This window comes from Watersipora subatra, chromosome 3, assembly GCF_963576615.1.
Source record: "Watersipora subatra chromosome 3, tzWatSuba1.1, whole genome shotgun sequence".
Taxonomy (NCBI): Eukaryota; Metazoa; Bryozoa; class Gymnolaemata; order Cheilostomatida; family Watersiporidae; genus Watersipora; species Watersipora subatra.
In genome coordinates this window covers 74,697,945-74,723,115 of record NC_088710.1, presented here as the reverse complement: position 1 = coordinate 74,723,115, position 25,171 = coordinate 74,697,945, and the positions used below count along the sequence as shown (strand labels likewise).

At 39.0% G+C, this 25,171-nt stretch overlaps 2 protein-coding genes across 2 annotated transcripts in view; one reads left to right on the top strand and one right to left on the bottom strand.

Moving 5' to 3' along the window:
* The window catches only part of LOC137390986 (adhesion G-protein coupled receptor V1-like), a 124,379-nt gene extending 112,733 nt beyond the window's left edge, over positions 1-11,646 (top strand). The window contains exons 73-80 of the mRNA XM_068077300.1: positions 1,515-1,664; positions 2,299-2,380; positions 2,573-2,684; positions 8,749-8,906; positions 9,163-9,284; positions 9,865-10,086; positions 10,638-10,776; positions 11,500-11,646. Coding sequence (XP_067933401.1) covers positions 1,515-1,664; positions 2,299-2,380; positions 2,573-2,684; positions 8,749-8,906; positions 9,163-9,284; positions 9,865-10,086; positions 10,638-10,776; positions 11,500-11,645 — 1,131 coding nt within the window. The 3' untranslated portion in view covers position 11,646. The remainder of the gene's footprint in view (positions 1-1,514; positions 1,665-2,298; positions 2,381-2,572; positions 2,685-8,748; positions 8,907-9,162; positions 9,285-9,864; positions 10,087-10,637; positions 10,777-11,499) is intronic.
* The window catches only part of LOC137391957 (methionine synthase reductase-like), a 30,965-nt gene continuing 17,440 nt past the window's right edge, over positions 11,647-25,171 (bottom strand). The window contains exons 11-15 of the mRNA XM_068078532.1: positions 21,387-21,568; positions 21,093-21,211; positions 19,450-19,536; positions 12,716-12,960; positions 11,647-12,342 (exon numbers count right to left, since the gene is read on the bottom strand). Of these exons, the coding sequence (XP_067934633.1) occupies positions 12,263-12,342; positions 12,716-12,960; positions 19,450-19,536; positions 21,093-21,211; positions 21,387-21,568 (713 nt within the window). The 3' untranslated portion in view covers positions 11,647-12,262. The remainder of the gene's footprint in view (positions 12,343-12,715; positions 12,961-19,449; positions 19,537-21,092; positions 21,212-21,386; positions 21,569-25,171) is intronic.

Here is a 25,171-nt window from a genome sequence, read left to right as displayed (position 1 = left end):
TTCTGCCACGGTTACTTATTGTTGTATTGTTACCACGGTTACTTATTGTTGTATCGTTACCACGGTTACTTATTGTTGTACTGTTACCACGGTTGCTTATTGTTGTATTGTTACCACGGTTAATTATTGTTGTATTGCTATCACGGTTACTTATTGTTGTATTGCTACCACGGTTACTTATTGTTGTGTTGTTACCACGGTTACTTATTGTTATATTGTTACCACGGTTACTTATTGTTGTATTGCTACCACGGTTACTTATTGTTGTATTGCTACCACGGTTACTTATTGTTGTATTGTTACCACAGTTACTTATTGTTGTATTGTTACCACGGTTGCTTATTGTTGTATTGCTACCACGGTTACTTATTGTTGTATTGTTACCACGGTTAGTTATTTTTGTATTGCTATCATGGTTACTTATTGTTGTATTGCTACCACGGCTACTTATTGTTGTGTTGTTACCACGGTTACTTATTGTTATATTGCTACCACGGTTACTTATTGTTGTATTGCTACCACGGTTACTTATTGTTGTATTGCTACCACGGTTACTTATTGTTGTATTGCTCAGTGCATTTAAACATCGCTATTTTTAGCTTTACATATACTATACTCATTTCTGTTTAAATACATGGCTTTACTTTTTTCTAGTATATTGCTTTATTTAGATCTAGTACACTGTTATATTCAGTTCCATTACACTGTTATATTCAGTTCCAGTACACTGTTATATTCAGTTCTAGTACACTGTTATATTCAGTTCCAGTACACTGTTATATTCAGTTCTAGTACACTGTTCTATTCAGTTCCAGTACACTGTTATATTCAGTTCTATTACACTGCTATATTCAGTTCCAGTACACTGTTATATTCAGTTCCAGTACACTGTTCTATTCAGTTCTAGTACGCTGTTATATTCAGTTCCAGTACACTGTTATATTCAGTTCCAGTACACTGTTCTATTCAGTTCCAGTACACTGTTCTATTCAGTTCCAGTACACTGTTATATTCAGTTCTATTACACTGTTATATTCAGTTCCAGTACACTGTTATATTCAGTTCTAGTACACTGTTATATTCAGTTCCAGTACACTGTTCTATTCAGTTCTAGTACACTGTTCTATTTAGTTCCAGTACACTGTTATATTCAGTTCTAGTACACTTTTCTATTAAGTTCCAGTACACTGTTCTATTCAGTTCCAGTACACTGTTATATTCAGTTCCAGTACACTGTTATATTCAGTTCTAGTACACTGTTATATTCAGTTCCAGTACACTGTTCTATTCAGTTCCAGTACACTGTTCTATTCAGTTCCAGTACACTGTTCTATTCAGTTCCAGTACACTGTTATATTCAGTTCCAGTACACTGTTATATTCAGTTCTAGTACACTGTTATATTCAGTTCCAGTACACTGTTCTATTCAGTTCCAGTACACTGTTCTATTCAGTTCTAGTACACTGTTATATTCAGTTCTACATGCAGTGCATAACTCTCTTGATCTGTTTTAGGGACTTTACCTCCTGTCAGCATACTTGAGCCCAAAGTCAAGTCCTGATCAGATATTGGTGACTGTAGACAGGAACAACTATAAATGCACAACACTTGGTCTCTTCATGCACTACTTTCTGCTTGCACAGTTTGTCTGGATTCTCAGTCAGGTACATCTCTTATTGTTCCGGCATATAAGTATATAATGAGATATAGTGAAGTGTCTCTATATATAATGAAATGTAGGCAAGTGTCTCTACATGTAATGAGATGTTGTCAAGGGTCCCTGTATATAATGGGATATAGTCAAGTGTCTCTATATGCAATGAGATGTAGTCAAGTGTCCCTATATATAATAAGATGTAGTCAAGTGTTCCTATATATAATAAGATGTAGTCAAGTGTCTCTATATATAATAAGATGTAGTCAAGTGTTCCTATATGTAATAACTTAATAAGATATGGTCACGTGTCTTTATAAATAATGAGATGTAGTCAAGTGTCCCTGTATATAATGAGATGTAGTCAAGTGTCCCTGTATATAATGAGATGTAGTCAAGTGTCCCTGTATATAATGAGATGTAGTCAAGTGTCCCTATATTTAATGAGATGTCGTCAAGTATCTCCATATATAATGAGATGCCATCAAGTGTCTCTATTAATAACACAAAGTAGTCAAGTCTTCCTGTATATAATCAGATGTAGTCTAATGTGTCTTGTATATGATGAGCTGTAGTCAATGTTACAGGGTGTCATAAACACTATTAGATTTCTCACTCGGTCCATTCGCTATTTTCTTTTGTAGTCAATCAACACATGGCTGGTATTCATTAAAAATGACGAACACACTGAGCGTTTGCATCGCTATTACATTATATTGGGATACGGTGAGTGAGAGAGAGTGAATACCACAGTCTGTAGTCAGACATCACTTGAGTTATCTTATACACCATATGCACTTACAGTTACAATGATGTCTCTAAGTGAGCAAGAATTATTAAGGAGCTATTTGTCAGAAGTTCTGAAATGTTTATCAAGATGTGATTTCACCATTGTCATTGTATATAGGAATGTTTTAGTATTTCCTGCTATCTTCCTTGGAGGCTTCTACGCTGTAACATACACCGTTTACCAGAGATACAACCTCAACCCAAAGTTCATATATGGAGATATCAACAATCAGCAGGAAATGTATGTTATTTTTATTTTTACACAGAAAAATTTCTTGCTTTTAGAAGATTCGTTCTGATGCACAACAACTAGTGAATATGGGGGACATGTGTAGACTGGACTGAATGTGTAGTCTGGAACATTCAAAAGAATCAATTACTTTGCATAAACTGTTTGTGTGTGTTTAGTTCAGTTTATCCAGCTATATCTATTAGAATGTTGGAATAAAGAATCTGTATCGCCGAAGATTTAATCTCGCAACCTCCCGTTCACCAGGCAAATACCTTACCAATTAGGCTACACGAGATTGATGAATTCATTGGACGATATAGGTCGCTATGTGGGTGAAAATACTCTACCACTCTCCGTTTTGGTGCAACGTAATTTTATGCTTACTCTTATTAGTGAGCTTACTCAATTTAGCCATTGGCAATGTGCCAGGCTAATGGCAAATGGCAGGCAACTACATTATCTCTCACTGTTCATAAGCTGATGTTTAATACCCGTGCAATGCCAGGCGTTCCGCTAGTATACTTATATATCTGTTTTGCATTGTCAAACCCAAAAGGAGAGCTCAGTATACTAGGTATCGAGCAAATTATAGAATGTGTAATACAGATTTTACTAAAAAGAATTTGTATTACGCTTCGACAAAGACTGAATGTTCACATTGCAGTGTTTTTATGCTCACTCGGTGATATTATTTCGCTTCTTCTGTTTAGTGAGTAAAACTCCAGTGTGTAAAGAATAATGAAATTTTTGTGTGCACAAATCACATCTTTCAGAGTTATTTTAAAGACAACCTGTGTATACACTAAACTATACACATTATGTACACACTAAACTATACACATTATGTACACACTAAAAAGTATTTACTATAATAAGAGCTGTATCTGTCTGTCCAAAGCCACGCTAAGAGCGTTGGGAAAAATATTGCCTCACAAGGGAATCAAACCCGGCGCTTCAGATTCAAAGGCAAGCATACTACCACTACACCACTTGATCACATTGCTGCTCCTCCAAATACATATGCATATACTGATTCCCACATGACGATCTCTCATGACGCACGGGACTGCTGGCGTACTAGCTCATCATAATTTGCCAACCAGAGCTGTTCTCTCTAAACAAAAAAACAAATTAGCATCTCAGTGTAGGCGTTTGCAGAGTTACCTGCTGAGCTATGGTAAATCACATCGACCAATTATGTGTGCAAATAAAACTGCTGCACGCGAAGTATTACAACTTAAGATGAAGTGTCTCTGTTTTTACTTGAGGATGACTCACTAGTGTGTATTGCTGAGGGTGACTCACAAGTGTGTATTGCTGAGCGTGACTCACTAGTGTGTATTGCTGAGGGTGACTCACTAGTGTGTATTACTGAGGGTGACTCACTAGTGTGTATTGCTGAGGATGACTCACTAGTGTGTATTGCTGAGCGTGACTCACTAGTGTGTATTGCTGAGGGTGACTCACTAGTGTGTATTACCGAGGGTGACTCACTAGTGTGTATTGCTGAGGGTGAATCATTAGTGTGTATTGCTGAGGGTGACTCACTAGTGTGTATTGCTGAGGGTGACTCACTAGCGTGTATTGCTGAGGGTGACTCACTAGTTTGTATTGCTGAGGGTGACTCACTAGTGTGTATTGCTGAGGGTGACTCACTAGTGTGTATTGCTGAGGATGACTCACTAGCGTGTATTGCTGAGGGTGACTCACTAGTTTGTATTGCTGAGGGTGACTCACTAGTGTGTATTGCTGAGGGTGACTCACTAGTGTGTATTGCTGAGTTCAAGTTGGATAGCTGTTTAGTATAGCTATATGGAAGAGTTTCTGGTCTTTCTACTTGTCAGCCATTGTATAGCACCTAACCTAAGTTTTCTTTTGTAGAGTATGTTACTAGATATTCTATATTACATTAATCATTACTTACATCATGATAGTAAGTCAATTAGTATACTTAGCAATGAGAGCGGTTAATACAGTGTATTATATCCATAGATATATAAACCATAAATATCTACTATATAAACGGCAATCGTTGTCTGCACGTGTATGTGTGTGTCCGCCTTACAGAGTATCGTACTTTTCGGACTATTAGCCGCTACTTTTTTCTGATGGTTTGAGCCATGCGGCTTATATAAGGGTGCGGCTATTCTGTGTTTTTTTCTTTCACCGCAAGAGCGCATTAACAGGAATCTCCGGTTAGTGCGCCTCTATACATAACCTATTCATCGTTTTTACACAAAAATCACATGATCTCTGGTTAGCGCGCCTCTTTACAGTGCCCAACGGCATTGTTCCGTTTTAAACAGCAAAGTTGCTGCTGTGTTAAAAAGCACCGTCCTAAATTCTGCGGCCTATACAAAGGTGCCTATACAGCTATACAAATGTACTACTCATTAAATAAAACAAATTAACGAGTAGTAATTTACGTGCAATTAATATTTACTGCCAACTTGTACCGAGAGGGTCACGTAAACGTTTGTTTCTTGCGGTCACTGGAAAAAATGCAGTTCTCACCTACTAAATTTCCACATCAAAAAGGTAAGTACTTCTTATTCAATGTTGTATTGTCTATGAATTGCCACACTTCCAATACATAACCCTTTCACTTGCGTCCATGTACAAATTTAGCTATCTGCCTACTGCCAGCCATTTTGTCGATATTGCTTCATGGTATTTTTTTAATTTGAAACTCCATCTAGAACATTTGTTTTGGTTATATATTTCATTTTGCCAACATGTTAACAAGCACTGCTATGCAAAAAATTCATTGTATCTATACTTTGTGCATTTTAATTATCTGTGTAATCACAAAAATCTGAATCAGCTATAATGTCATCAACATCAGTAATTGTTTTCTAACTCGGTGGCGTTTTCAAAACTTACACAGAAAATGGTTGTTTTTAAGTTGGAAATTCTCAAACAAAGATTTAAAATTAAACTTTAGGCTAATTTTATAGCACTGTCACTACCACAAAAGTCTTAAACACCGTTGGCTATGTTATCAACGAATAATAAAATTCAGTTACTAGCAATTGCTGGGAAAGTCGCAAAAATGTGTCTACAGCGGTCGACTGTAAAAAACGCATAAATTAGTTTACTTCAGTGAAAATGTTGAAAATGTTGGATTTGCTACTGTTTGTGATAGTAAACATGTTCAGTTTCTTCCGCCGCTGAGTTACTTTTAATTTTTTCCAACTGCGAGTACTACAGAACTACAGCTACTACAGAACTTGCATGGGTACTGCTACTGCGTTTTACCCACTAAATTTTTACATCGAAAAGGTTAGTACTTCTTATTCAATGTTGTATTGTCTATAAATTGCCACGCCTCCACTACATAACCCTTTCACTTTCGTCCACGTACAAATTTAGCTATCGGCCTACTGCCAGCCATTTTGACGATATTGCTTCATGATATTTTTTCAATTTGAAACTCCATCTAGAACGTTTGTTTTGGTTATATCGTAGATTTTGCCAACATGTTAACAAACACTGCTATACAAAAAATTCATTGTATCTATATTTTGTGCATAGCCTCACATACTAAAGCGATGTGAGGCTACGAAGCTAAAACGATCCTCTACAATGTTCCTTATTCTTACAAAACCAATACTTTCACCACCATCAGAGTCAGTGCTGCAATTGCTATTTTAATTATCTGTGTAATCACAAAAATCTAAATCTGAATCGGCTATAATGTCAACAACATAAGTAATTGTTGTCTAACTCGGTGGCGTTTTCAAAACTTACACAAAAAATGGTTGTTTTTAAGTTAGCAATTCTCAAACAAAAATTTAAAATTAAATTTTAGGCTAATTTTATAGCACTGTCACTACCATAAAAGTCTTAAAGATCGTTGGTTATGTTATCAACGAATAATAAAATTCAGTTACTAGCAATTGCTGGGAAAGTCACAAAAATGTGTCTACGGCAGTCGACCATAGAAAACGCATGAATGAGTCTACTTCAATGAAAGGGTTGAAAACGTTGGATTTGCCACTGTTTGTGATAGTAAATATGTTCATTTCCTTCCACAGCTGAGTTACTTTTACTTTTTTCCAGCTACGAGTACTACAGAACTACAGCTACTACAGAACTTGCACGGGTGCTGCTACTGCGTTTTACCTACTAAATTTCTACATCGAAAAGGTTAGTACTTCTTATTCAATGTTCTATTGTCTATGCATTACCACACCTCCACTACTTAAAAACGTTAGATTTGCAACTGTTCTTGATAGTAAGCCTGTTAATTTCCTTCCGCATCTGACTTACTTTTACTTTTTTTCTAGCTACGAATACCACAGAACTACAGCTACTACAGAACTTGCACGGGCACTCCGAGTGTTGCGATAGGCGACGGTGAGGAAAAATCGAGCAGCGTATATTACACAAAAGCACACCATCTCATTCACTTTTAGATACGCTTGAAGCAGTACAATGCCTCCCAAAAAGCCTATTGCCCAAACGCAAGAACAGATTGATTCCTATAGAGAAAGAGACCGAATTCGCAAAGCAGCAGCTAGACGAGCAGAAACTGCGGAGCAAACACAGCTACGCCCACTATGAAACAGAACTGCTACTGCAGCTGCTAGAAGTGCAGAAACTGCAGAGCAAACACAGCTACGCCTACAACAAAACAGAATAGCTACTGCATCTGCTAGAAGTGCAGAAACTGCAGAGCAAACACAGCTATGCCTACAACGAAACAGAATAGCTACTGCATCTGCTAGAAGTCCAGAAACTGCAGAGCAAGCACAGCTACGCCTACAACAAAACAGAATAGCAGCCGCTAAAAAAGCAGAAACCACTGAACAAACACAGGTACATCGAGAGCAGGCCAGAATAGATGCTTCGGCTGCTAGAAATGCAGAGACTGCTGAGCCGACCCAGCAGCGACTCAAACGACTCAGAGCAGCCGCTACAGCGGCCAGACGTGCAGAAACCTCCGAGCAGATGCAGCGGCGACAAGAACATGATGCACTAGCTACAACAGCTGCTCAGCTGATTTTTCTGAGCACATAAAACGGCGACAACAGCAAGATGCACTAACTACAGCAGCTGCTACCAGGCGCCATGTATGGGCAGAAAACTTCGCACTTGACTACAGTCCTGCAACACAGTAAGGGGCCGGATTTTTCTATGGGACGAATGTCCAAAAATGCTCTAGATGTAATGCCTTACGTTGGAAAGGCGAAAGGCCATGTATGTAGTATTTTATTATTTATTTTACTTTATTTTATTTTTACAATATTTTATTGATAATAAATTTTATCAACACAACCACATTACTGCTGCACAGTTTGTATACACCATGTCAAAACACAGGCTGTAGACGAAGAACTGGTGAGTCATGATTAGTGTTTTAAGCATGTAGAAGTCTCAATTCAATAAATGCTGGCGATAGCTTAGTAGTGCAAAAGCAAAATATTTTCTAGAATTTCTTAAAATATGTAAAACTTTTCAATACTGCCAGTTTGAAGAACTTCAGTTTGCCTAGCAATGTCAATTTCATTATCAGTTCTGTGTACAAAATTAGGACAACTCCGATTTGAGTGTTTCGAGACTGATGCATTGTAGACTAGCTGCTGTAAAACACATTTTATATTTCCATCGGTCTCTCCAACATTATTGGCATGTATGACTGCATATGTGTATGCAGTCTAATCAGCACACAAATTTCAGTAGATTGCATATTTGGAGTTGTTTTACATTATGAAAGACAACTCTTCATAAAACTTACTTTATGTAATCTGTTCCCCAACACAGGTAATGCAGCTAGTAAATCTATAAATCCATAGATATATAAGGTATATATATCTATGATTATATCAAACTAGATACTGTAAGTAAATAATTCATCCATATTATATTTAGTTGAAAGTACTGCTATGACCTGTGGATACTGCACTGAAATTTGTGCAAATACTTGGTGTAAAATGCTTTGTGATTTTTTATCACTAGAGTTTTACATCAGAATATGTTGACTTATAAGGATGGAAATGCTAGTTTAAGCCTCTTGCATGTAAATAGAAGTTTTACAAACTTACCTGTAAGTATTAATTCTCTCCTCCAGGTGCTTCTTAACCAACCAGTACAGTGCCTTGGCGGGAGTCGTCGCTCCTATCGTCATCTGCACCATTGGAGTTTTCATATTTCTTGGTGAGACAAGCTCTCACTCCAAACAATGGAGCTTTTATGATGACATATACGAGGGTCGACCTAACAGCAGAGGTGAGAGTGTCCAGTCTATGTTGAGTATTTCCCATAGTCTAATGGTCTACATGATTTATATGTACTGATCCTGTCCTCGTAGTTCTATGTCTATGTATTACATACTTTTTCCAGTTTATACATGAAGAACTAGAGGTCTATGCACCAACCTCTTAGTTAATCCTCCATTGTGGCTTACCTTTAGATAACATAATAGTGAGGCATTTGCTACAGCAAAGAAAATGCAATTTTTGATGACTGAACCCTCTTATTACAGAGATATGGCCGGTATCATTCCTGTGGTTTATGACCTTGTTGACAAGCACAGCAGGTGGACTACACATGGCCTACAACTACAATTGGATGATGATATTCTTCTGTGTTTGCCTTGCGATCCTGGTGAGTGTGCAGACTCAAGGTAGATAACTCTAGCAATTATGATGGCCAGTTTGACGGAACTGGAGCATTCTGGGATGTTCTAGTCAGTTTAATTCTAGTCACTCAACTTCTGAAATTGCTGTCAAGTCGACACTTGGGAGCAATTAATACTAAATCTTACCCAAATGCCAACATAATTTACTGTAAGTTGACCCAATGACAATCATCTAGGTTGTGTTGTGGCACTTTTGTTTATGGGAATTATAATTTAGTTTATATAAATTATAAGTAACATATGTATGAGTCCATGCTCAAAGGTTTCATTTTATTGTTTTAAACTCTGACACAACCTTACAATTATTGTTGTCATCTACAAAGTCTGACAAATACACTGAATATGCTGTTATGGAATAGCTGTTAGGAAATATCTGATGCCTCGTGTTCTTGTAGGTATTTCTTGCATAATCTACAGAATACATTGTGATTGACGTACGGTCACGTACCTGTGGTCACTGTTTTCAAACACATATCTCTATGCTCTGTGCAAATCATATGCTTTGATGCGTTGCCAAATTAAGATCTATTGTATCTTGAATTGTAGGCGGTGTTTGTGGTTAGCTACTTTGCCATTCTAAGAGGCCCTTGCACTAAGGTCAAGAACAACGAACACCAAAACAGAAATTCATCACCAAAGCCGTACCCGTCCACACTTATCGTCGATACCACAGAAGAAGCTATGCACCAGGTGGACCAGCTGCAGTTCCCATCTCCTAGTTCAAAAAATACACAGCCAGGGCTCTTGGTGCCTGCCTCTATCCAGCAGGTAGACTTCTACACTTATGATAAGAGCTTCATCTAGGAGTTGAATCTCGTTCTTCCTTATATAACTTGACATAACACTCCTCATATAACCTACTGGTCCTGTGCGTCTGATTGTTTAATTACCTTGAGTATTTCCTTTTAGACTTTTCAAACTGTGAAACGAATTGAACCAAATATAGCACATCCCTATAAGAATATTTGCTCTGACATACAAAAGTAAATTTCACAAAGTAAATTTCTGCAAGAGGTAAATTCCTATGTAGAGGTTTGACTGTATTCCTTTTACATGACGCAGAGTACAGATTTGTAGAAGAATGAATTCTAACCCCTTGTGCACAAATGTCCATGTGCCCCTTCCTCATTTCCTCCCTCCCTTCTCCAGCTCCCTCTCCTCACTCTCTATAGATCAGCTAGTTGAGGGTAAAGTCAACAGAAAAAAATCTCTACTTCAATGGCAGGATTTGAACTCGGATAAATTACTGCCAGTCTACGTGACCTTTGAATCTTTTACAATTTAGTGATGAGTATACATGTGCAAGTATGTATCTTCAGAGTGAATCACTTCCAATACAGCCATGGGAGGAGAGCGATAGTGCGCTGCAAAGGACTGCGAGTCTGTCAAGAAGGTCAGCACTTCCTGCAGAAGATGAAGATACTCGAGACCTAGGTGACTTGATTCTGGCGCTGCAAGGTATGTGTCTTAGGCAGTACGTTTGGGTGTAGAAGGGACATACGACAATCATGGATCGGTGTAAATCGCTTAAATAAGTCCAAAACTTAGGATGATCTTTACAATCTTTACAAATAGACTGTTGATCATGCAGCAGTAACCGTGCCTACACTAACAAATATCATGAACTGAAAGTTTTCATCACTTCGATATAAATATCTAATGCATTCCAATTTATTTCTTATTCATGTGAGCAATGTAGCTAATTAAATATTACAGTGGACACCCCTATAGCGTTAACCTCCTTTTTCCAAGGATTGTCTCAAGGTAAAGAATTTATCTAGTTTTTGCATAGTATTATTTTAGTAATTCCATACAACCAATAAAGGGCTAGGAATGTAGTGTGATATTCCTAGTTTTAATATTAAAAAATTAAACTCGGATACCTCCATCTTTCTTAAATACTGACAAACGTGTATATTACTTATATTTTATATAAACAAAAGGAATGATCAACAATACAACCTAGATAATTCTCATCGGGTTCTTGCCTTATTTCTCATCGGGTTAAATTATATCAGCACCTGGATAAGCTCTAGTATTGGTTATTACTAAAACGCAAGTCATTGAGTGCTTTTTCACAATCACGGACATCGATGCTTATTCTCTATTTGTTTCAAGTATCGGCTAAACCCCCAACAAATACAATATCTGGTATATAGTGTGGTATATATCTGTTTACAGAAGAGACACCACACAGAGCAACAACTGGTTTAGTCAGCCCAAGCATGCTGTCTACTGATGAAGACTGCTCCTCTACGGATGTGTCTCAGCAGCAGGGCACCTATGATGTTTTTCATAGAATTAACATAGCTGATACGCATCTGTAATATTTTATTTAGACTAAGTTTTACTGTACATATGAATAGACCTAATCATTAGCATACCCTGGTTGTTTGTCCAATGTCACATAATTCCCCAATAAGGGTTATTCAGATCTTGATATGGTTATCTATTTATCCAAGTGTTATCTCCCCTTTTTATCAACTTCCTTATCTATCATTACCTGTTTTGGATTTTTTCAATATATACATACACATATATACATACACATATATACATACACACGTACGTACATACATACACATATATAGTAGATAGGCAACTCTCAGCTAGAGTACAAGCAGGTATTTCTACTACAGGTTTAGACATGTTAAAAAGTTAAATGGAAGGAGATGAAGAGTTGCCTCCCTTCATGTTAAGGCCGAGCTAGTTGAAATGCACGAACAACTGTTCAATTCATTTTTCCGGAATAAACATGAGGAATGGCCTTCAGTAATAAGGAAGCTAGGAGCACTTGCATGCAGCAAAAGTAAAACAACTAGACAATCTGTAAAACACAATCATGATCAAAATATGCCAACTCTTCTGAACTGTCATTCCGACAGCATCCAGGTCGGCAGAATGATCTCAGGACGGATTATGACAATGCTAGGAAATTACTGCATCATAACCAGACATCCTCTCTGTAGCGCTTGTCTTCCTTCAGGCCTCTCATGACTGTCAGCACCTCATCATCTGTATAACCTTGAATATAGGAAGAACATGGGCCTAAGAATATCTCTATTGAATATAGGAAGAACATGGGCCTAAGAATATCTCTATTGAATATAGGAAGAACATGGGCCTAAGAATATCTCTATTGAATATAGGAGGAGCATGGGCCTAAGAATATCTCTATTGAATATAGGAGGAACAAAGTTACATCTCCGATGTAACGCAATTAGCCTGAAATCAGATATAAAGGACTTGGAAAGCTGAAAAGGTTACCACACGCAGGTGCTTGAATAAATATTGCATTATATTTAGTAGGTAGACATTTTGAGAGGCAGGGCAGAACACTGAATAAGCCAGGGTAATTATCATAAAGAAACTGCAGTAAAAGTATGTTATCATTTACCATTCTCTACTTTTAAGATGCCTGTGAGTGCTTCATTCACATCCTTGGCCATATTTCTAGCGTCTCCACAGACATATATTATGGCTGAGTGTTTCGTTATGAGGTTAGCAAGAACTTTAGACTGTTGCCAGAGCAGGTCTGTCACATATTTGGCACCAGTTGTACATATGCGCTGCTCATCACGTGAGAAGCAAACGTGTAATGCACCCAATGTCCCAAGGCTAAGATGGTCAGACAACTCCTCTCTGCAACCGCAAGTAATAGGACATAATTGAAAGAATAGCTACCCTAGTAACTTTATACTTTTTCATGCATAACTTGCCATCTCTCCCAGGCACCTATTCTAACCCATAACTTGCCATCTCTCCTAGGCACTTATTCTAACCCATAACTTGTCATCTCTCCTAGGCACCTATTCTAACCCATAACTTGTCATCTCTCCTAGGCACCTATTCTAACCCATAACTTGCCATCTCTCCTAAGCACCTATTCTAACCCATAACTTGCCAACTCTCCTAAGCACCTATTCTAACCCATAACTTGCCATCTCTCCTAGGCCCCTATTCTAACCTACAATTTGCCATCTCTCCTAGGCGCCTATTCTAACCCATAACTTGTCATCTCTCCTAGGCACCTATTCTAACCCATAACTTGCCATCTCTCCTAGGCCCCTATTCTAACCCATAACTTGCCATCTCTCCTAGGCCCCTATTCTAACCTATAATTTGCCATCTCTCCTAGGCGCCTATTCTAACCCATAACTTGTCATCTCTCCTAGGCACCTATTCTAACCCATAACTTGCCATCTCTCCTAGGCACCTATTCTAACTCATAACTTGCCAACTCTCCTAGGCACCTATTCTAACCCATAACTTGCCATCTCTCCTAGACACCTATTCTAACCCATAACTCGCCATCTCTCCTAGGCCCCTATTCTAACCCATAACTTGCCATCTCTCCTAGGCCCCTATTCTAACCCATAACTTGCCATCTCTCCTAGGCCCCTATTCTAACCCATAACTTGCCATCTCTCCTAGGCCCCTATTCTAACCTATAATTTGCCATCTCTCCTAGGCGCCTATTCTAACCCATAACTTGCCATCTCTCCTAGGCCCCTATTCTAACCCATAACTTGTCATCTCTCCTAGACACCTATTCTAACCCATAACTTGCCATCTCTCCTAGGCCCCTATTCTAACCCATAACTTGCCATCTCTCCTAGGCCCATATTCTAACCCATAACTTGCCATCTCTCCTAGGCCCCTATTCTAACCTATAATTTGCCATCTCTCCTAGGCGCCTATTCTAACCCATAACTTGCCATCTCTCCTAGGCACCTATTCTAACTCATAACTTGTTATCTCTCCTAGACACCTATTCTAACCCATAACTTGCCATCTCTCCTAGGCCCCTATTCTAACCCATAACTTGCCATCTCTCCTAGGCCCCTATTCTAACCCATAACTTGCCATCTCTCCTAGGCCCCTATTCTAACCCATAACTTGCCATCTCTCCTAGGCCCCTATTCTAACCCATAACTTGCCATCTCTCCTAGGCCCCTATTCTAACCTATAATTTGCCATCTCTCCTAGGCACCTATTCTAACCCATAACTTGTCATCTCTCCTAGGCACCTATTCTAACCCATAACTTGCCATCTCTCCTAGGCACCTATTCTAACCTATAACTTGCCATCTCTCCTAGGCCCCTATTCTAACCCATAACTTGCCATCTCTCCTAGGCACCTATTCTAACCCATAACTTGCCATCTCTCCTAGACACCTATTCTAACCCATAACTTGCCATCTCTCCTAGACACCTATTCTAACCAATAACTTGCTGTTATAACGCTAGTAGATGTTTACAGATGAAACTAAAGTTAATTAGAATATTTCATGAAGACGCGTTTTATTGTCTGAAACCGGAAACAAACTGATTCAAAGAAAAACCAACAGTAATAGGAGTTATCTTATGATACGGTGGCAGACAACTCCCAATTATGAATTACAACATATTCTTCCTTTTTTAAATAGGAAGTTGGATCTGACATGAAACATCGAAAAAAACATGAAACAATAATTACTAGCGTCATACTTTATTACAAATTGAGATGTATAGGAGCCTTTCGCTCTCGTTGAGAACGCCTTAGAACGGGTGATTTGCTGGACTGCGGCGGGTTAGTACTTACAGTTGTTGGTTGTGGAGAACCCGGGAAACTAACCCCCATGTGTGGCTGCAACGGGCTCACCTGAGTAGAGGCTGGCAGAGGAGAGTTCACTTGTGTAAAATCTGGCAAACGTTCTACATCTGAATTAAGAAAATATTCATCATTTCTATAAGAGAGTGGTAACTGATCTGATGCAAGTTCGCTTATATCTGGACGGGAACCCACATTGGGTAAAATTGAGTCCGCTTTTTGCACACAATTCTTAAGTTGGTCTACGTGGCGCTTCCAGACTGCCATCAACAACTACCTCATAATATCCCTATTTTGTCCTTAATGGTGCCTTGTTTCCACTTTATTGCGCGTAGATAGCATCTCACCCAAACTGGGTCTCCAGATTTGAATTCTCTTACCCCCTCGACCACTGGTATCAATGGACTTTGTTTCGACCCAATTACTGGCTTTAAACAATCTAATCGTGTTCTCAAGGATCTACCCATCATTAATTGCGCTGGACTCTGGCCTGTCACAGAGTGGGGTGCGTTACGATACGCCATCCATACTTGCCAAGTCTCCCGGTTTGGCCGGGACCCTCCAGTTTTTTAAGTCAGTCTCCTTCTTTTACAAAAGCTCCCGTTTTCCTCCAGCTTTTTCAATAAAAGTAGTGGTTTAACTTTTTTCTTGCCGTTTCTCCGTTTCCTAGTTGTGAGCTTGCATCATCATACAAAGTTAGCAACAATGAAACAGATCGCTATTAAACCGTATGCTTGCCATAAAACCTGGGCTATTTAGATTTAGCAACATTGATGTCTAACGATTTGCTCTACAGTTTTTCATCAATAAACAAAGATTATACATGGAGCTGTGCCATATCATTGACAAACGACCATGATCTCATATTCATAATAGAGTACCTGAACATTGAATAAATCCGTAGAAAGGCCTCCTATGTAGGTATCAATGAAGAAAAAAAACCTCACAAATAAATCTAGGCTTCAGATTCAACTACTACATTTATCGTCAACTTCCCTTTTTTCTTTTCTCAACTACTGGGCAAGTATGACGCCATCAAAAATTTATTTAATCTCTAAGGCAAATCTAAACCTTCTAATTGGGAAGCTTTGAGCGCGCCTTTTCCAATTTGAACGAAACGTTCTTCTAGGCCATTAGTTGCTGGATGATAAGGGGTTCCCTGCTTATGTCTTATTCCTAAATGCTCTGTGAATTGCTCGAACTCGGCACTAGTAAACTGGGGACCATTATCACTAACTAGTTCCTCCGGTATACCCCATCTAGAAAAAATTGATCTCAGCATATTAATTGTGCTGGTAGATGTTGTGGCCTTTGTAATGCGCACCTCCGGCCATTTAGAGTACGAATCCACGATGACTAATAACATATCATCACCCTCTACTGGTCCTGCGTAATCAATATGCACTCGCTGATATGGTCGGGACATGGGCAACCAAGGGTGAACAGTGGCAGCTTTTGGATCGTTACCTATCACAATACATGCCTCACAAGCCTTGCTAGTAGATTCTATGTCTTGGTCTATGTTTGGCCACCACATTATGGACCTAGCAATAGATTTCATTTTGGACATTCCTAAATGTCCAATGTGTAACTCATGGAGAAGCTTAACGCGTAGACCCTCTGGCACTACTACTCGAATACCCCGCATTAGTACCTCCCGACATAACCGATAGCTCATTTCTACAAGAAAAAAAGGTTTGCAGATTAGAATCTTCAGGTAATAAACTACTCGGCCAACCATTCACAGTTAACTCTATAACCCTAGACAAAATAGAATATCTACTCGGTAGCTTAGCGACCTGAATGGAGCTGATTGGGATGTTTAGACTTTCCACTTTGAATATAAACGCATTTGGTTCGTCGTGTAAATTTTCCGTTTGGCTTACTTCAGGATAACGAGACAGAAAATCTGCATTATTCTCTGAGCTGCGCCGCCATTCTACTGAGTAGTCGTAAGCTGAAAGTTTTAGAGCCCAACGTTGGATTCTCTCAGCTGTCATGACCGGCAATCTTTGAACATCTTCGAATTCAATCTTTGAACACCTAACTTTGTTTGACGACGGTCCCGGGCCTTGAACAGGAGCCTGGGATTTGTTGTCTGTAGGACCTTTCCCATTAGGTTTTCTCCCAACTCCAACAGCTTCAACTTCCTGCTACACGTGCTGCTGCGCCATAGCGCTAGATTGATAATCGTCCATCTGGGTAGCCAGCGTTACTGCTGCATCCCACATTAAAGTTGGCCCCTCTCTAATCAGAACCTGTCTAATAATGTCCGAGCGTACCCCGGCAACAAGTCTATTTCTGAGTTTCTGCTTTAACTGGGCTGATAGGCCAAAGTTCCAGTGTGTTGAAAGCTTTTTAAGAGCTAGTACAAATTCTGGAATAAAATCAGTAGCTGACTGAGTGCGAGTGTCAAAAACCTATGCTTTTGCTACCTCATTCTTACGCCCATAATGAGTATCCAAGAGCTCAAGCAGTTGCTCATAACTTTTACCCTCCAAGTTGTCTGGCGAAGCCAAATTTAAGAGCAGCTGTATTGACTCTGCACCAGCCAAGGCAATCAATGAAGCCTTCTTCTTGTCAGCATCTTCTATATCATTTACCACCACCCATGAGGATAATCTAGTCTTGTAGGTTGGCCAATCTTCAGATTCTGCCTTGAAATCTCCAACATTTCCAATAGGCATAGTGATAAACTTAGTTGTGAGTTCAAATTTTCAATCCTTGTCGCTAATCTGTTATAACTTTAGTAGACGTTTACAGATGAAACTAAAGTTAATTAGAATATTTCATGAAGACGTGTTTTATTGTTCGAAACCGGAAACGAACTGATTCAAAGAAAAAACGAACAGTAATAGGAGTTATCTTATGATACAGAGGCACACAACTCCCAAGTATGAATTACAACACTTGCCATTTCTCCTAAGCACCTATTCCAACCCATAACTTGCCATCTCTCCTAGGCACCTATTCTAACCCATAACGTGCCATCTCTCCTAAGCACCTATTCTAACCCATAACTTGTCATCTCTCCAAGACACCTATTCTAACCCATAACTTGCAATCTCTCCTAGGCACCTATTCTAACGCATAACTTGCCATCTCTCCTAGGCACCTATTCTAACCCATAACTTGCCATCTCTCCTAAGCACCTATTCTAACCCATAATACAAAACACTAAACATAAAACACTACGCACCATGGTATAGGTAAGTGATAACAACACTAGGTATAGGTAAGTGATAACAGCACTAGGTATAGGTAAGTGATAACATCACTAGGTATAGGTAAGTGATAACAGCACTAGGTATAGGTAAGTGATAACAGCACTAGGTATAGGTAAGTGATAACATCACTAGGTATAAGTAAGTGATAACAACACTAGGTATAGGTAAGTGATAACAACACTAGGTATAGGTAAGTGATAACAGCACTAGGTATAAGTAAGTGATAACAGCGCTAGGTATAGGTAAGTGATAACAGCACTAGGTATAGGTAAGTGATAACAGCACTAGGTATAGGTAAGTGATAACAGCACTAGGTATAGGTGAGTGATAACAGCACTAGGTATAGGTAAGTGATAACAGCACTAGGTATAAGTAAGTGATAACAGCACTAGGTATAGGTAAGTGATAACAGCACTAGGTATAGGTAAGTGATAACAACACTAGGTATAAGTAAGTGATAACAGCACTAGGTATAGGTAAGTGATAACAGCACTAGGTATAAGTAAGTGATAACAGCACTAGGTATAAGTAAGTGATAACAACACTATGTATAAGTAAGTGATAACAACACTAGGTATAAGTAAGTGATAACAGCTCTAGGTATAAGTAAGTGATAACAGCACTAGGTATAGGTAAGTGATAACAACACTAGGTATAGGTAAGTGATAACAACACTAGGTATAGGTAAGTGATAACAACACTAGGTATAGGTAAGTGATAACATCACTAGGTATAAGTAAGTGATAACAGCACTAGGTATAAGTAAGTGATAACAACACTAGGTATAGGTAAGTGATAACAACACTAGGTATAGGTAAGTGATAACAGCACTAGGTATAGGTAAGTGATAACAACACTAGGTATAAGTAAGTGATAACAGCACTAGGTATAAGTAAGTGATAACAGCACTAGGTATAAGTAAGTGATAACAGCACTAGGTATAGGTAAGTAATAACAGCACTAGGTATAAGTAAGTGATAACAGCACTAGGTATAAGTAAGTGATAACAGCACTAGGTATAGGTAAGTGATAACATCACTAGGTATAGGTGAGTGATAACAGCACTAGGTATAAGTAAGTGATAACAGCGCTAGGTATAGGTAAGTGATAACAGCACTAGGTATAGGTAAGTGATAACAGCACTAGGTATAGGTAAGTGATAACAACACTAGGTATAGGTAAGTGATAACATCACGAGGTATAGGTAAGTGATAACAGCACTAGGTATAGGTAAGTGACAATAACATTAGGTACAGGTAAGTATCACAGTAGTTATCCAATGAAAGCAATCACTAGCAATAGCAAGAGTACCTGAAAAGATAGTCAGATTCTTCATGTCTATTGCCAAAGAACAGCAAACATTCTCCCAGCTTTACTTGTGCTCGCATTTGAATCTCTCTGAAACAACAATATACACACTAAAATGATTGATTCAACTCATCCTACCTTGTTCCACCCTCAGTATTGACTCTCAGTATCGACTCTCAGTATTGACCCTCAGTACTGACTCTCAGTATTGATTCTTAGTATCGACCTTCAGTACTGACTTTCAGTATTAACACTCAGTATTGACCCTCAGTATCGACTCTAAGTATCGACTCTCAGTATTAACACTCAGTATCGACTCTCAGTATCGACTCGCAGTATCGACTCTCAGTATCGACTCTCCGTATCAACTCTCAGTATCGACTCTCAGTATTGACCCTCAGTATCGACTGTCAGTATTGACTGTCAGTATTAACACTCAGTATCGACTCTCAGTATCGACTCTCAGTATTGACCCTCAGTATCGACTTTCAGTATTAACACTCATTATCGACTCTCAGTATTAACACTCAGTATTGTTTCTCAGTATCGACTCTCAGTATTCAAACTCAGTATCGACTCTCAGTATCGACCCTCAGCATCGACTCTCACTATCGACTCTCAGTATCGACTCTCACTATCGACTCTCACTATCGACTCTCACTATCGACTCTCACTATTGACTGTGTTTGCTACAATTTTAGCCAAGAATCATGGTTAGGGAAGGATGGGCTTGTGTCGACAACAAACCTATTACAGGATACCAGCTACAAGGCCATAATGGTGTAAAAATTGTCATGTAGATGGGTCTAACCCAACACCTAATTATGCTATTAACCCTTTGAACCCTAGTGGTCGGTTTTCCAGCATTGCATAGGGTGTATCAGAATCCCTAACGGCCGGTTTTCAGACATTCACATGACTTTGTTTACAAAAACTGTTTCCAAGTAACAGCGTAAACCAATCAAATTAATTCTTACACAGGATGTTAGACCGGAATTTTTACTTCCATTTGTAACAGTTTTCAAATATCTTTACCTACTTCCTTCGTTTTAATAACAAATTTTATTAGAGCGGTCATAAATGATTGTGATGCAAATAAAGAATTTCATGATACTAACTATCATATTCCAGTATATTTTGAGTCATGAAACGATGATAAACAAGTGTACAATGGACATGATGCTACTGTATATGTTTTTACTAGTTTTTTTAAAATCGTACAAATTTGTATAGTTTTGGCCCAAATAATGATAAAGCTCTGTTTTTCTCTGTTTGATGAAATTTGCTGCGGGTTGCCCGACCTTTTTTACTAGTGTTTTACCAAATATCATTGTATTATGAGCCCATTTAGATATATTTAATAAAAGTTTGAAAACTTCAGATCATTGGACAGATTGCCCAGGATTACTGACACACGTTGACAAAAATGGCCAGGGTTCAAAAGGTTAAGCATTCTGATTGGTCAAATCTCCTTTCGTGGTTTTACGACTGTCAACTTCAGCTAGTTACAACATATGGTGCTGCTTTGAACAAATGATTTCGCGTTGTAACAAGGGCTATTGGAATGTGAATGGGACAAGTGGATGTTTCACTTTGAAGATATTGTAAATCTGACCTAATGAGGTAAGGATATTCGCAGTCCCTACCTGTCTTGAAGGAAGCCTATAAAGGGAGCGACTCCAGTACCAGGGCCTATTAGAATGAGGGGGAGGGAGGAGTCGGATGGGAGCCTGAAGTGATGCTGACTTCTGAGATATATTCCTACCTGTAATAAGGGTACAGGCTGTAGGATTTATGGCTACCTATCTTCTCAAACACAGGTATTGTACAAGAGTGCCCACTGTGAGAGCGGTTACATTCTGTATAATGGAGGATAATACATACAATGTAAGAGCATTTTAAGGCACGATACAACATCATCTACTATATAAACCTCATACCGTGGATGACCGTTCTTGGGAGGTTTCAAATATCTTATCGAGTTTTCCAGTGACTAGCCCCTTTCGATGGGTTAGAGAGCCGAGGCTAGGCAACTCCATCACATTGAAAGCAAATTTGAGAGTAGAAGCGTGGCTAGCACTGGCCACTGAGTAGGCACGTGGAAGGAGACGTGGCAGATTCTCTACAAATATAATAACAAAATCAAGTCGTGCGAATTGAACAAGGAGTCGCCTGCTTTCGACAACATCACCAGCAAACTAAGAGAAGAGTTCATCAATATTTGGCACACTTCAGTGTTTATATAGCCATTATGAAAACTACTGACAGCTTTGCTACGGTCTATATATATATGTATATATATATATCTACTATATAAACGGCAATCGTTGTTTGTGTGATTGATTGTCCGCCTTATAGAGCGGTCTTTTCTTTTATCGTCGTACGAATTTCGGTCGTACGAAGCGAACTGAATTAATATGTGTAGTAACGGTAAATAAATTATAGAGCGGTCTTTCTTTTTCCATTCGAACGAAGCCAACCGAACTAATATGAATACTAAATATCGTAATATGGACTATTAACCGCTACTTTTCTCTGACGATTTGAGCCAAGCGGCTTATATAAAGATGTGGCGATTCTGTTGTTTTTCTTTCACCGCTCGAGCGCATTAACCGAAATCCCCGGTTAGCACGCTTTTTAAACGGCAAATTTTCTGCCGTGTTAAAAAGCACCTTCCTGAGTTCTGCGGCCTATACAAAGATGTCTATACAGCTATACAAATGTACTATTCATTAAATAAAATAAATTAACGAGTAGTTATTTGCATGCAATTAATATTTACTGCCAACGTGTACCGAGAAGGTCACGTAAACGTTTGTTTCTTGGAGCCACTGGAAAAACGCATTTCTCACCGACTTTCCACATCAAAAAGGTAAGTGTTTCTTATACGAGGTCGTATTGTCTATGAATTGCCACATCTCCACTACTTAATAACATTGGATTTGCCGCTGTTCGTGATAGTGGGTCATGTTCATTTCCTTCAGCAGCCGAGTTACTAATTTTTTTCCAGCTACGAGTAGGCCTACTGTAGCTTACTATTACAGAACTTTCAGGAGTACTCCGAGGGTTGCGATACGCTATTGTGAAAAGAAAGAGAGCAGCTGCTATCGACTTACTGTCACCCTGCATCAGCCATGACCAGCTATACGTCGCCTGCTCAAAAGTAGGCACACGCCGAAAACTTTCTTCATACGCCCGACAGAAAAACCAAAAATGTTGTCTATCTGCAAGTGTTGCGTTGAACTAACATTGTGTTATTGTTTTATGTCCTTCATGTTCTGCTATACCACATGCAGCATTTTCTAACATATTTTTCAGTATATATATCTTTTCATGCATTTCTTTTCCTTATTGTATCTCATACAAAGGCTATCATGTCGGCGCTTTGTTCTACTATTGTAAAGTGCTAATGCTGTATCTGCCTTGACATCATACTGTCTGTGCTGTTATACTTATAAATTTTATTGACACAACCTCATTACTGTTTGTATATACCATGTCAAAACACAGGCTATAGACGAAAAACTGGTGAGCTATGATTAGTGTTTTAAGAATGTAGAAGTCTCCATTCAATAAATGCTGGTGATAGCAAAATATTTTGTATAATTTTTTAAAAGATGCAAAACTTTTCAATACTGCCAGTTTGAAGAACTTCAGTTTGCCTAGCAATGTCAATTTCATTATCAGTTCTCTGTACACAAATAGGGCAACTCCGATTTGAGTGGTTTGAGACTGATGCATTGTAGACTAGCTGTAAAACATATGGCAGATTTACATTGTTCTTCCCTACATTATTGACCTATATGACTGCATATGTGTATGCATAGTGTGATCAGGGCAAAAAAAATTCAGTAAACTGCATAATTGGAGTTGTTTTACAGTATAAAAGACAACTCTCAATAAACCTCTTGCTGTACATGAATCTGTTCCTGTGGACGGGTTATGCAGCTAGCGGTTTGGGGCCGTGGCGTCACTCGGGGATGCGCGGAAGACCTTTTTCGCCCCAAGTGCAGCGAGTGTATCCAGGCGCGGCTTTCCGGATGAGTTGGCGAGTGCGAGGCGATTGATTGCGAAGCGATTGAGTGCTAGGCGATTGAGTGTGAGGTGATTGATTGCGAGGCGATTGATTGCGAGTGCGAGGCAATTATTGCGAGGCGATTGGTTGCGAGTGCGAGGCGATTAATTGCGAAGCGATTGACTGCAAAGCGATTGAGTGCGAGGCTATTGATTGCGAGGCGGATGCGGGCCGGATGATTGCGAGGCGATTGATGGCAAGGCGAATGCAAAAGCGCGATAGTCAACTGCGAGGCGGGTATAGACTGGTCAGCCAAGGCGGGTAGACGGGCCATGGACGGGTATGACGGGCCAGGCCATAGACGGGTATGAACGGATGCATGAATCTAGACACATGAATCTAGAATATTTACTAGATTTTACACGCATCTAGCTGTAAAACACATTGTAGATTTTTATTGTTTTCCCCAATCATTATTGACATCATAATATGTCTATGCATATTCAGGGCAACAATTTCAGTAGACTGCATATTTGGAGTTGTTTTACCGTATGAAAGACAACTCTCAATAAACCTTATGCTGCCCGTGAATCTGCTTCTGTAGACGGGTAATGCAGCTAGTATATATATAAATCCCAGTGTTTGTGTGTCTGTAATTCGGTGAATCAGTGTGTCCAGCTATAGATATTAAAATCTTGGAGTGAAAAGCTTGCATCATGCTGGATTTGAACTCATGAAGACTGCAACCACATGTTTGTGAACCAATCATCTAACCACACGTCTTCGAAGGCTCTTACGTTGCCATAGCTTCTACTATATACCCTATACCCTTTTCCTGATTTCACATGCTAAACGTCGTATTAATTGATACATTGCGCCTACGGGTTATGATGCCCCTGTTACAAAATATTTTTCGCCCGACTCTATAAAACGAGATGCTTTTTCATCCTCGCCATACTAGGGCAAATTGGTTTTCCCGCCATACGATACCAATAAAAATTTCTTTCGAAATTAAATATTGGCGATTTATGTAGCCTACTGATTATATACATTATTAAGAGATATATGTTGCTCACCATCTAAGTTCAGCATTCTCCTTAAAGATGTGGTTGCGTCAAATTTGAGTTGATCTTAAAAGAAAGCAATTTTTTTCTCTATCAGTTGATATGTTGTTTGTTGTGTTAGGCGATCTCATTGCCAAGATATTTGAAGTTTAAAATCGAAAAAATCTGATCGCAGTAAAAATGCTCAGGCCTAAAAAGCATGCCCAGACTTGCCCAAAATGATGTCACGCGTGATTTATCTGTCAATATATCTCGTATTTACATCGGCTATTTGCGATAAATGTCTAGTCCTACGCGGTTCTATTGGCATATATTTTATTTTGTATTTTCTCATGTTGGTTAGAATAAAATTTTGAATCCCGCTACAGATACATTATTATGAATGTTTCAAAGGCCTCAAATAACGAAAATTAAAAAGTGTCTTACTCACTTTCTCTAAATGCTGTGTAACCATTTGAGTACCGACTACCAATTCTACCGGTCTACGGTAATTCTGTCAAGCAAACTATGTAGAATAAGTCTTTGTATCGGCACAGTTCCGCCGCTACCCACACTAACGATATACAGCCTCCCAAAAGCCCCGCCCACATTATGTCCGTTGCCTATCCTTGGGGCGGGGCTGTATATCATTGCCAACACCGAAAAC